This window comes from Nicotiana tabacum, chromosome 10, assembly GCF_000715075.1.
Source record: "Nicotiana tabacum cultivar K326 chromosome 10, ASM71507v2, whole genome shotgun sequence".
In the NCBI taxonomy this organism is placed as follows: Eukaryota; Viridiplantae; Streptophyta; class Magnoliopsida; order Solanales; family Solanaceae; genus Nicotiana; species Nicotiana tabacum.
Window position 1 is genome coordinate 34,583,012 of NC_134089.1, and position 14,160 is coordinate 34,597,171.

The 14,160-nt window shown below is 42.7% G+C and overlaps 1 protein-coding gene across 1 annotated transcript; it reads left to right on the forward strand.

Moving 5' to 3' along the window:
• Positions 1-12,993: 12,993 nt before the first annotated feature.
• LOC142165071 (uncharacterized) lies at positions 12,994-13,587 on the forward strand. The gene is made up of 2 exons (XM_075223706.1): positions 12,994-13,128; positions 13,297-13,587. The coding sequence occupies exons 1-2, from the start codon at positions 12,994-12,996 to the stop codon at positions 13,585-13,587; spliced, it is 426 nt and encodes a 141-aa protein (XP_075079807.1).
• The last annotated feature ends 573 nt before the right edge of the window (positions 13,588-14,160 follow it).

The following is a 14,160-nucleotide window of genomic DNA, read 5'->3' on the forward strand; positions in this document are numbered from 1 at the left end:
GGCTTGGGCTGTCGAGCCCTCCATGTTGCGTGAAGATAGTACGCGGAGCTTTCGAGAATGATATCCTAAATGAAGGTTAGCTTCAGGTACCTGGGGGCCCCTTTTGAACTTGATGTAGATAGTTTTTTAAGGCGTATGAGATAGACTTTTGTTGAGGAGTTGCCTATACTCAGGCGCTGCCTCGAGCCTTCGTGATCGGAGCTTCACATGCTTATTTTTAGAAAATGAAACCATGAGACCGGGTACCGCCTTGAGTCGAGTGATGGTGTTGAAAGCTTCCCGAAGCCTGACTTCATTTTTGGCGGAGGTCCTCGAGGTCGTATGCTGCCTCGAAACTGGAGATAATACAGCCGACTCCTTGAGTTCTGGCTTCTAATCGAGGGATGCCTCTAGGATCGGGTATCACTGTTTCTCGCATATATGTGGGGCGGCTTCGGCTTCTTCGAAAGACCTCGCTACTTTAGATAGCTACCCTTTCACTTTGGTATAGGGTTCTTCATTTCTTCAGGTGTGAAAAGCGTTGGCACACATTCTTGCTCTAGTCTATCAATTTTACCATAGTCATGGAAACTACTTCGGGACTGGCCTAGCAGGGAGTGGGGAATGCTGCTCCCGGCGCTCAGGATCCGCGGGAGTTTGCTCTGAAGAGCGTGTCTTTGATAAGAGAGGAACATATGGAGATGGTGAGGAGATACTACGGATGGAACGAAGGGATAACGCTGCAAGTGCTTTCCCCGGATGAGAGCATTACGGACTCTGCTGATGGATTCTTGAGTGTATACTTATATCCTTTCGCATTTGGCCCCCTTGATAGGGTCGTGCTTGATTTTTGCTTGAAGTATAAGGTTACTTTGGCGTAGATACATCCATCATTTAGGCGAGTGGTATTGATGATGAGGTCCTTTGCGGAGAGGGCTGGACTTGAATTCACGCTTAGTCACCTCATCAGGCTATACCGACCCTTTTATCACCAAGGTCTGCTAACCCTGAGGTGCCGTTCGTCCACGCCCTTTGTCGTTGATTACAAAAAAGATGTGGATCGAGATTGGGCTAGTTGGTTCATCCGGGTCTGGACGACCGACATTATTCCTGTGGAGCTTTTACTATTTCCTGAGGGATGAGGCAGTCCTTTTTCGAAGAGGGGAAGGAGTCGCCAGCCCCCAAGCTGAGGGATGACGGCGACGAACGGGATCCATGCCCACAGTGTGATGGAGCTTTTACTAGCGCCGAACGGGCCCATGTCTTTAAGGAGAGGGCATCGTCCGAGCATGCGGTTCCCGGGGTGTTTGATTCTCGGACGGCGGTTCCTCCAAGTGAATATGCTTTACTTGAGGTCAGTTCTTCTGAGGCCGAAGAGGCAGTATTAATAGGAGTGTGTTCTGACTTCGAAGAAGTCCGCCCTCTTCACTTCATGTGAGTTTAGGCGCAGTTCTTTTGTATTCCGTGACCTCCTTTCTTCATCGAGTTTTCCTTTGGCAGGCTTGTGATAGTCTCAGGTATGAGCTACTCCGTCAAGGATCCAGGCTTTAGAAAGTTTTGGACGAGGCTAAATCCCTTAGGCTCCTTAGCGAGGAGAAGGAGGTTGAGTTGCTACATTGACGATTTGAGGAGTACTAGAGCTTGAATTACGAGAGCCATTTGTTGGAGCAGGTAACCTTTCGTAGTACGCACTTCACCCTTTTTGCCCTTTAAGGTTAACCCCTTTCTCCTATATTTGCTGCAGAAAAAGACGGAGGCCTTGGAGTACCTTAAGGGCGATATCGACCGCGTCAGGAATGCTTGTGGCGAGCCAAGGGCTCAGGTAAAAGCTCAAGCTTTAGGGGCACTTTGGCCAAGGTTTCTGCCTTCGAGGCCCAACTCCTCTTGGATCGTGACAACGTTATAGTTCAAGCGGATATGATGGGGAAACTCGAGTCTGATCTTTTAAAGATCAGGGCCGAGATAATCGATGCCCGGGCTGAAGCGACATTTAAGCCAAACCAAGGATGATCAAGAGATGGTGATTCGTATGAAGGACGCTGCTAACATCCAAGCCGAGCTGAAGCGGGCCCTCGATCGAGAGAAGAGGATTGAGGAATATGTTCATTGCAGATCCCGAAGAGAAGTACTTGAGGAGATTGGCGCAACATGTTTTGTTCTCTCGGAGGAATTGGCCTGAGCAAGGGCAAACGAGCGTGACGCTCGGTCACATCTTGCTGACGTCGCGGAGAGTGAATCTGATAGGTCGTAGCCTTTTGGAGCGGAGTGTAGATTTCACTATTTTTCCACTTTGTATTTGATACTTGTAAAGCATGTTTGTAGATGGAGAGTGCACCTTTTTGCGTATGTAAGATAAGAGGGAACTCGAAGCTTTATTTCTTCTACATCTATTTCTGTATTGCTTTTGACCAGGCGGGCTGGTTTCGGTGCTTGGCGGGATCTTTATAGGTCCGGAACCAGAACTGATCAGGCAGGCCTGGAGACCTTTTAGTGAAACTTTTGTCATAAGTAGGTGCTGGGGCCTCTGTGTTTTTCCCAGCTATTTAGGCCTAGTCTCCGAGTCAGTCCTTGACTCGAGCTTGCCTGACCTTCAATATTTTGTGCCCGCGCGGGCGGATAGTGATTGTTCTTATTTCTTGCCCTCGGGCATTCGCTGTTTTAGCTATTTTGGGTCCAGTCTCCGAGTTGCATTGCGATTCGAGTTTTAGTTGACCCTTAAGTTCTTTCGTGCCTGCATGGGCGGACGACGATGGCCTTTTGTGCTTCGGGTCGAAGTGACCTTATAAGTGCGTGGCCTGGAGGCTCATCTGGCTGGCGACAGTGGCATTTATGTCGTGCCCTTAGGCATATCGTAGTTTAAGTATTTTGGATCCAATCTCCGAATCGGGTTACGACTCGAGCTCATTTTAATCCTTAAGTTTTCAATTTTTCGAGCTAGCGACAGTGGCTCTTACGCTATTCGGTCGTTGAGACTTTTTTAGTATGCGGCCCGGAGGCTCGTTTGGATAGAGACAATGGATCCTATGCTTTTTTTTCTTGTGGGATTTTTGTAGGCTTTATTCTCCGCTCGTAAAGGTCTTTTTGAAATGATTTTGCCTGACTCGTCGTCGGTTCTGGAAGAACCTTAATTTCAAGTCGTTAGTGGCGATGTTCGAGCACCTCAGAAGGTTCTTAGCTCATAGGCTGAGTAGGTCGAAGCCTTGTGATTTTGGAGCTGACATGGTCAAATCTCGTTTTTGCCTGTTGAGGGAAGCTTGTTTTAACCGGTTCTTTTCGAAGTATATTCGAAGTAATGGCCTGTGATTTTGTTTAGCGACGATCGGGCGTCCCCGAGTCACATTTAATTTGGTTGTATTAGCCATTTTGACCGTAGTCATATGTGTTTGGTTGGAGCCATTTTTGATCCCGAGTGATAGTTTAGGCATCTACACCGAGGGTATGCCCTTTTGGGATTCTTACAAATGCGACGTATAGCCTAAACTTTGGGATTTTGAATTTCATGCATGTTGAGGTCTTATAATTCATCATGCCTGTTGAGGTCTTATATTTTGTCATGCCTGTTGAGGTCTTACAGTTTTTGTTGTAATGTAGAATAGATCTGGTTACGCCAGGTCTGCCAGCTCGGGGTCTTACAGTTTCGGCTTTTCCAGTGCATGGCGATTAATGATAGTCTCCGAGTCATCGAGTTTGTTTAGGCTCGAAGGTCACTTTTCATGAGCTCAGAGTTGCCTTGATAGGGCTTTGTCAGCCCGGAGTTCCGACCCTAGGGTCGTACGGGTGCCAAATTGTTGATGCTAAGTCTCTGAGTATTTCGGGATGCATTCGGTGGAGGAGTCCCTGCCGGGAGTATACTGAGATTTCCTTGCTTGGCGTATGAGATGCTGAAAAGATATTCTTTTGTTTCTTGGCGTAAACACACATCATTTCATTGTTGTGAGCTCGGCCCGAGCGGGCGCGCCTCCTCAGACCATTTGATCCGGTACATGATTCCCTATTAAAACTCAGTCTACCGCTCCCCGGTCCTTCCGAGGGGATGACGCCCTTAAAAAGAGATCATTGCTTATTGTTTGATTGCAGAAGGAGGCCTGTGATCCTGTTGTTTCCTCCTCTGGGGGTACGTTGTTTCGCTAATAATCTTGCTGGCGAGACTCTCTTCGGGGAGAAAGCCTGATCGGGAGAAAAAAGCGCGGCGGGTCCTGCTAAAGCCTTAGGATCTCTGGGTGGAGTTAGAATTTCTGAATGTCCCGGCCAATTGTCTACATACAGTTTAGTGAAAAAATAGCAAATGAATGGAGCAATTCTTCCTTACCGCGGGATGTGTAGGCGACGCTTCGAGATTTGGTACATTCCTGCTATTTCGCGGTGTGAGCCCTAATTAGCCCTCCACTGTGTTTAATCGGGCTTGGCCGAAGATGTGGTTTGCTTACCCTTTGATCCTTTCGAGGTTGGAGGTATTGATGTCGGCAGTACATCACATGGTGAGAAATTTCCCCTCGTCGGGTATCGCTCCCCGTCGATGATTTTAATTCTGCTCCTTGCGTGGGATTTCATTCTTTTGGAAAAGTGGGATCGGCGCTGTCTCCGAGCGGTGTGCCCCCGGCCATCTGAACAAGACGTCCGCGCCTTGTGCCTTTTTTGACGGTATAGAACTCGGTATTCCAATCCGAGCTTAGACGGGCTGTATCGAGAGGTGGTCGTGTTTTGGCCCGGTGGTTCGAGCCGCATTATTAACCTCGGCCCAACAATGTTGATGTGTTGATCGAACCACCTGAATTCATGAGCACATGTTTTATTTGAAATAGATCAAAGGAGGGAGAGGGTTACCAATACGTTAGTGTGAGGCCGAGGCAAAGTCTCAGTGCCTTTTTTGCTGGATGTAAGGGCATCCTCTTGAATATATCCCTGGACCCATTTTTCCCCAACGACAAACATTTTTACTTTCCATTTTTATGAGTCCTTGGAGGGTGCTACCGCTTTTCCACTATAGTGTCGATACGTCGCGGCTCCTTTGCTTCATTTTTCCTGGTTGCCTTCCTCCCTTTGGGCCGAATTTGAGCCTGATCGCTCGACAGTGATCGGAAACGATTTTTATTGAGTAGCACGGCTATTTTCCTCCTGAGCTGGTGGCCCTTTTCGACCCCGTGGTCGTGCGCGCCATGTGGTTCCTACGCCAGATTGTGGTCTCCTCGATGGGGATTCGGTCGAATAGGTCTAAGGCATTTGGCGTCCTTGGTTTTGCTTATAGTGATCACGATGTTCGGTATAGCAATGCTAAGATCAAACTCTGACGGGCAAGGTTCCCCTGCCGGCCATGCCTCGCCGAATCTGGCTCTGCTGAAGATTCCTCGACGATATTTCCCTCGAGCTATTTCTCGCTCGTAGTGAGGTAGATTACATCTTGGGCGTTCCTCCTATCCGTGGTGCATGGATGGTACCTCAATCTCTTTGGCATTAGTTTCTTTTCCAGGAGCCTGCTTGGGTATACCGAGCCCGAGGAGGCTCACGGATGGTCATCCACGGTTCTATTTCGTGGTTGATACCGAGTACAGGCATCCGACCAGATCTCGGTTGGGTATCTGATCAAGCTTCATTTGAAATGCCTCGAAGTCGTCGGGCATGGTTTGTTTAGGCTTCAGGCGAAGGCCTGTGTTGCCCAATCATCCGAAATAGGGGGCGACCTCGTTCGTTCTATCAGCGAATAAGGTGCGACTTCCTGCGGCATTTCGTTCTCCCTTTCTTTGGCCTCGGATGTGTCGGGCTCTCCTATTACTGCTTCGATGGCATCGACATGTTCCTCTACGGAGGAATCTACTGGTACGTTAAGCGAGTTTGTGAGGTCAGGTTCTAGGCTAAATCGCCATATCATGGATCCTTTTGAGAGTGTTTCCCCGAACGTTTTCAATGAGACGGTCTCAAACTCATCATCTTGAAGGTCGCTACCTATTCTCGCACACATGTAAGCGGTGGTGCACTCGTCGGGATCCGAGGTCCTGTCATACTTAGGGAGTTGCGGAGTTCCGAACTTCCGTGAAACGGGTTCCGGGACCGCTTCCTCGGGGGACGACTATTCTATTAAGAAGAAAATTCCCTGATCGTCTGTCATATGCGCTGCCCATATCCTGATTGCATAAACTTCCACGAACCTGACTCAATCCTCTTGGAGAGATCCCCAAGCATCTTCACTACGGCAGGGTCTGTTACCGATCCATTGTTGCTTGATCTCTTCTGTGTTCGTTCGGTGCGGGGAGCTGTTTCCGGCACTACTACGCTGTGAGTCTTCGGATGGCTTACTAAGCGATTGGCAACTGTTGTGCCTGCAACATTTTTAAATATCGTAAAGATTGTCTTCCTGTGTTTCCCGATTCGGGGCTTGTTGGGCTTCCTATCGGTCGATATGTTGTATGCTCCCATCGATGTGCGAGGCTTCGTCGACCTGCTGTGCGCCTTGCGAACCCGCGTAGACTGGAATCGGCCCAGATGCATTATCGGGATTTTTTGGTGGTGCTCCAGCGGTCGGGACAGCCACAACGTTTTCCCCGTGGTTTTCGAGGTTGTCGTTCTCGACTCTGTTTAACGAGCCAAACATTTTGACCTGAAATCAAGAGATCTTGGGTAAAAAAAAAGTGTGAAAGATAACGTGTGTTTGTGCAATGGAACCAGCAAGAAAATAATCACTATTATTTTTAGCCCCACGGTGGGCGCCAAACTATTTACCGTGAAAATGGTAACAACAATTAAATTTGTAAATAGGATTCCAACAATACGTGATCTATTCTCGAGCTAGTTGTTTAGAGCAGTTGATGCTAAGAATACGGAGTTTAATGATGAAATGCAAGCGAAAAACGGAGCGATAACCAAACCTGAAGTCTTACTACCCGAGTTGTTTTATCAAGAGGATACAGGCTAAAACGAGGGGTTGAACGAGCCGAGGAACCTGCTGCCCGAGTGTAGGATCAGTCGATGAGGGGCCTCGGGGTTGACTCTTGGGTCGAGCTCGGGCTATCGGGGGTAGTCGGAAATGGGACAACAGTTAAGAATATGATTAAACAAGGCTCTTGATGTCCAATACCAAGCAATATAATGAAGAAAAAGTAAGAAAGCGATAAATACTAAAGTGGCCTCGGGCTAGTGAGAACGAGCAATTTAGAAAGAAAAGAGAGAGAGGGAGAGAGATATTATTGCACTTGTGGAGAAATGGAGCAACATCAGCCCTTTAGAAGGTTGCATGAGTCCCCTTATATAGGAGGGGAACTCGGCTATAGTACAACATGCATTAATTGTTTAAGTATGGAGATGGGACGGCTAGACGCAACACTTCCACATAGGCCCTGGATAGGCCGGCTTTGTCAGACTTAGTTGCGTGCCTTGGGAGCTTTCCCCTCTGTTCTGGCTTCGATTTCCGTCTTCTCTGAGTCGGGACTTGACGGGCCCTGAGGGAGGGGACTCGGCCTTGGCTCCCCGTCTTCGAGGTCTCGAGGCATTCTTCCGAAATGACTTGATAGCAAGAAATTATGTCCTCTAATTTCGCCGCGTACACTCTTTCAGAAAGATCATGTGGATCCTTAACAACTATGAGGACACTTCAGGCCAACTCATTAACAGACAGAAAAGCCACTTCATGACTGCATCCAATGCTCTGCCTACTACCATCAGAAGAATCCAAGAAGAGACAAGTTTCACCAGAAAAGATTCACCTCTCACATATCTGGGGTGTCCCTTGTACACTAGTAGAATCAGAATCATGTACTTCAATAGGCTTATTTCTAAGGTTGTTGGAAGAATCAAAGGTTGGCATGGTAAGATGTTATCCTATGGTGGAAGGGAAACTTTGATCAAGCATGTACAACAATCCCTTCCAATTCACTTGCTCTCAGCTGTGTCCCCTCCCAAGACTGTCATGAAGCAGATTGAAAGACTGGCTGCAAACTTTTTCTGGGGTATGGACAAGGACAAACACAAATATCATTAGGTATCATGGTCAAAACTATCTTACCCTCTCAGTGAAGGTGGCGTTGGCTTCAGAACCATCAATGATACCTGCAAGGCCATGGAACTCAAACAGTGGTGGCATTTCAGAATTGTGGAATCTCTTTGGAGTTTTTTTCTGAAAGCCAAATACTGTCAAAGATCTCACCTCATATCTAAGAAATGGAACTCAGGCCAATCTCAAGCTTGAAGAAGGATGATGTTTAACAAAAAAGAAGCTGAGAAGGTCATTCACTGGAGACTTCATAATGGTAGTTGAATGAAGGCAACTGGGACCTTTAGAAACTTAATGAAGTAGCTCCAGCTCATAAGATCCCTGAGATTATGCAGTAGCTATTTACTTCAACCCTAAGCTCCCTGACAGACCTATCTGGATTCCCACAATCAATGGTAAATTTACCTGTTCTACTGCATGGGACCTCATCAGAAACAAAAGATCTCCCAACCTCACCAACAAGATGTTTTGGCATAAAAAGATCCCCTTCAAATAGTCCTTCTATCTTTAGAGAGCTTTGAGAAACAAGTTACCAACTGATGACAGGGTGCTCTTATTCAGTAGCCCTACAGTAACATGGTGTGTGTGTTGTTCAATGTATGGACATGAAACAGTTGACCACCTATTCAACAATGGCAACTTTGCAAGAATGTTTGGAACAAATATAGGGGTCAGGTAGGGGTACATACTGAGAGCATGCCTCCGTTGATATCCAATATTTCTCTTATATATTTTTAAATGCATATATACTTTCAAAATAGTGCATGAGGATCAACTAGTATTTTTTCATAATTTTTTGTAATTTTAAAAGGATTTTAATTAATTTATTCTAGTATTTTATTATCTAAATAATTACTAATTTCATCATAAATAATTTTATAATGATTTATTACTTGATTTTTATCATTTATATTTATATTAATCTTTAATCATTTTATGGATAATTACATTTGTATCTTTAGGCTATAATTGCAATAACTTTGCAATAATAGCTCATATATGCATAATTATATTAGTTACACAAAATGACGTTTTATATTTTTATAATATTAAGTAATTATTTTAAATCATTTTTATGCACAAATAACATTTTTATCATTTATAAATTATTTTATTAAATTAAATGGGTATTTAAAACATAGCCCCTCTTCAATTGAATTTCGGACCCCCAGCCCAATAATATAGTTAGCCCAATTATATACATCATCCCAAATACCTACTAACCCAGAACCACACCATTTAAAACCCGACCCAGCCTAAATTAAATCCTGGTCGTTGATCTCAGAAGATCAACAGTCCAGGATTAGTTTTCCATTTTTAATTACACCAACCCCCAAACCCTACCCTCATTTCTCCCAACCCGCTGCCTTTGTATCCCTTCTCTCATCTCTTCTCTCTCTCACCCCCTCTAATCTTATCCCGCCGTCACTGAAATCCCCTCTTGATTCATGGGATTTTCCTTCGATTTCATGCCTTATCTGGCCTCACCTTTCTACTGGTTATACAATTTCTATGTTGTTTGATGTGAATTTCAAGAGACTCGAACCAAATCTGGTTCAAGGTCTCTCATTTCTCGATTATTCCGTCTATGTTCACTCTGATACTTATGAGTACGAGTATTTTCGTATTTTAAGGTTTCAAATCTCTGGTTCAAACCAGATTTGATTCTCTTCTGTCTATTTTCATGAACCTTGCTATTTTCTGGTTGAATCCGTTTAGATCTCTTTAGATCTAAAGTGATTTTGTGTTTGTTTGGTATTTTTCCCTTAAAATTTTCTGTTTTTACTATTATTATTGACCGATTTCATTTACCCTAAAAGCCAGGGTTTTGATTTCTAATGGGTTTTCTGCAAAAAAAATTGTTTAAACGTTTAAATGTTTTCAACTCTGGTTTTCTTCTTTACTTTTTCTACTGATTTTTACTTGAGTTTCATCTCCATGTCTTTGATATATCTTAGGATTTCAATTATTTGACTATTTATACTGTTTTGCCCATTTACCTTCAACTCTGTCAATTAAATGTTATTAATTTACTTACCTAAATTAGGGTTTAAATTTAGTACCCGTATTTTCTTATTAAGTTCTTACCTTATTTATGTACCCGTATTACCGGCTAATTTTGTGTTCTAACTCCTAATTGATTGTGGAATCAGCTCTTACTTTATTTGACCTCATTCTTTGACACTGATTAATTCCGTGTGAGATTTTTCTGAAATTAAGTGATACTTATTCGATTCTGTCATGCTGACCTTAATTGATTGTTAATTTATTTTCATACCTTATTTGTGTGATTGGTTCATTACCTTATTTGTTTTGCTCTATTGTGTGCTATAAAAGCCCTTCCCTTGTCCTGATTTTAGACACGGATACACGGAGACACTTACACACTTTACAACTCCTTCACTAGACAACCTTATAACTTTCAAACTCCTTCTGTTCTCAAAAACATAAGCTCTCTTTCTATTGTTCTGATTTCTACATTGTCTGGCCGACTGAAAGCCTAGGCTAGATTCTCTGGATTCAAATTGTTTGTTGCATTCCTGTTTGCTTTCTTCTCAACTAGTATGCTTTAACTCCTGTTATCCCATTTTGTTCTATGTGCTTATTTGGTTAGTTTATTTCAAAAACTCAGCATGATTCTGTTTGCTATATGACTATATGATTCCACTTAGTGATAATACTGAACTAAGTTATCTCCAATAATGTGAAACCCTGTCCAATTCAGCTATATGTTCCTTGTTCTGACTATTGTTAGATACTGCAAGCATGTAATGTGTGGCTAATTCTGTATGTTAGTTCAAGTACCCTTGATTTTGTGATTATTTTAAATGCTGGTATGAGTATCTAGTCTGTACAAATATCAACTTAGTTGAATTATATGTTGAACATGAGTTTTGTTTGTGCAGTTTTGTTATTGTTCTGTATGCACTGGTTCCTAAATCTGTCCCCCTTACCCTTACTCTTCTGAAAATGAGCTATTTTTCTAAAATTGTCCACTTACCCTCTATGTACTGTTTTTAAATTGCTACTCTTAGTCCTTTAGGTTCCTACCGCCCTTAGTGTGAGCACTACCTGAGTCCTTGAGACTCCTCTGAACTCTGACACATTGGGGTTGGTCTTCCAATATTTTATGAATTGTTTCTTTGAGTGTGGTCCTGGTGTGAACATTGTCCGGGGCCTAAGGACCTTGGGAGCTTTGACACACCAGGAGCCCAATTTTATGTGCTATGGATGGATCTTCCTTTATGCTTCAAAGTTACTATGTTTGAAGGCCTGGTTCCCAAGTTTATATTGGGCCTACTAAGGCTCCTTATAGTGTAATGGATACTGTTATGTAATTTATTTATTCTGGGTTGTAATAATCTCTGTAATAAACAGATCTGGGGTTTATTAGTAAAAGCTAGTGGGGGGTGTTTCTATATCTTTGTTTGAAACTTGGGTAGAAATCCCGCCTATAGGTTTATTAGGGTTATTATGTGAATGTTACTACTCGTATCCTGCCTATAGGATATTTTTTTACTATTTGTGACTCTGCATTTTCATATTTTTGGCATACTAGACACACTACCTATAGGTCTTTTGTTAAATTTTCATTATAAATCCATGTTCAAAGGATCCACATATATTTCAAATCTCAACGTGCATTAGTGATCATGTATATAGGATCTTATTTGTATGAATAAACTTTCCTGGCAATTTGCTTAAAATTCTGCCCATATGTGATTAATAGATTTCATGCCTATAGGAAATAAAAAGCAGCTTCAACTTAGACACCATGCCTATAGGAATACAAGGAATCAGTTCAATACCTAGAAATCATGTCTATAGGATTCAAACTAATAGATATCATGCCTATAGGGTGAAATGAGTTTGTAAGCTTAGAGATCATGTTTATAGGAGTTTAAGTCAAGTCAACACTTAGAAATCATGTCTATAGGAGTTAAATTAATTCTGCAACTTAGAAAGCATGCCTATAGGATCTAAAGAGATAAAATTTGTCTTTACGAGTTAAAATCAGCAATTCGCTTAGAAACCATGTTATAGATCTGTAATTAACAGTTGTAGATACCATGTCTATAGGATCTTGTTAATAACTTAGGCAAATCTGTAAGGCTATTAATGATTCGGGGGTCTAACACTGTGATATTTTACTGCCTGAAAATGCCCAGATTCAAGGCTTAATAAAATCAGTAGACAAATTGATAGGTCTTGATGCCCGTCTTGATAAAACTGTTGTCTTGCATTCTGTTTTTGCTCATCTAGATATCCTGTCTATAGAATCCTAAATAATGAAATATGCTGATTTAATTCCATGCATTTGTTGTCTACCTATGGAGGTTAATATGAGCCCTTACTTGCTCCTTACATGATAGTCCTATCTGAATTTTATTTGCCGCCTAGCTTTTTCTCATTTTATGCAACATAGGTCAGTCTAGAACCACCCTGAATAGAGGTCCTAAATGCCTCTAGGACCACAAGTAAGGGACGGATAGTGCACGCATAGGGTACGATTAAGAATCAATTAGCGCGCTTAAGTAACAACTTGAAGATAGTAAATGGGTAGTAAAATAAATGATAGCCCATGCGCTAATGCTATGAGTAAAACCCCGACTTGAGGGAGTTGCAGCATTGCATGGAATGATCCTATAGGCTAAAAAACGTAGGACCACCCCTATACTCCTGTGTAAAAAAATAAGTTGAATATTGTATCCGTCCAAAATTGTTTTCTTCCTTTTTAAGACTAATTCCCCTAGTTCAAGTTCGGCCGGGACCCACCGTTGTGGACTTCTAGGGATGCCTAACACCTTCCTCTCAAGGTAATTTTGAGCACTTACCTGATCTCTGGTGATGTAAACTAGTTATATGAGTTAGTTGTTCTAGGTGCCCTAACGCACCTTAATCTGTTAGGTGGTGACTCTTTCAAATCCAATTCCCTACTCTCATGGAAAGGAGTTGTCCCAGAAAATGTCGAAACTCGATTTCGCAAGAAAAAGGGGGCGCGATAGCCTTGTCCAAAAACTCATTCTAATGAAATGGTGTCTGTTAAAAAGTCACAAACCTTGTCCAAAAACTCATTCTGGATACAGTCCCCATCATTATTTGCTGGAACTTATGGAAACATAGATGCAGTGCCAAGTATGGGGGCAAAATCCACCTCACTGACCATGGTTCTTTACTCAATCAACTCTGATATCAATCTGATGCTAAGATCCAATTTCACTAAGATCAAATGGCATTTTAACTGGAGGTAGCTCTACCCCTTCATTGAAAACCTCCAGCAACAGACTACCTCAACCCAAGTTTCCTAGATTAAACCTGATATTGGTTTTACTAAGATCAACTCTAATGGGAGTGCATTGGCCAATCCTGGGAAAATTGGAGCTGGAGTGATAATCAGAAACCACCATGGCCAGTTCACACATGTTGTGGCCATTCCATTAGGGGAGGGTACCAATAATTATGCAGAAATTGAAGCAGCTAGACTAGGAGTTCAGTGGTGCCTGGCTAATGGAATCACCAGAATTCACCTTGAAACAGATTCAATACTTTTGATCAACTGGTTGACTGAGAACAAAGACCCTCCTTGGGCATTGCAAATAAAGATTTATCAGTTGAAGAACTTATGAAGTCAGTGTTTGGAATTTAAAGCTTCCCATGTATACAGAGAAGAAAATTGACCTGCTGATTCTTTGTCAAAACTCAGTCATGACTTCACCGCTCTAACCAATTTCAACACTCCTGCAGCATTTCCACCTCACATCAAGGGCCAGATTTTACATGACTATTTGGGCACCCATGTTTTTTCTATTCAAGAAAACCAGTAGAATTCTGGTACCTCCTTCTTCTGCTGGTTCATCATCTACTTCCCATGGTTATGGTTAATGTCATCTTGAGAAAAGGAGCACAACTTACAGTCCAAATGACAAATACAAGGCAATAGTTAAGGGCAATTTGTGTCCATGCTAACCTCATCTTCTTTTTTGCAAGTACCATCACAGTAGGACTGCACAGTTCATTGGCCTCTACTCAAAGTGTGGTATTAACAGCAATGCTGTTCAATCTCCTGAGGATTGATCAATGGACTTGAGTAGACCTTCTCACACACACACAATTCAACTATGAACACAAAAACCTCGATATCATATTTCATATCTACAGGCAGAAAACTAGAAAAATAAAAAAACAGATGCAATTCAAAA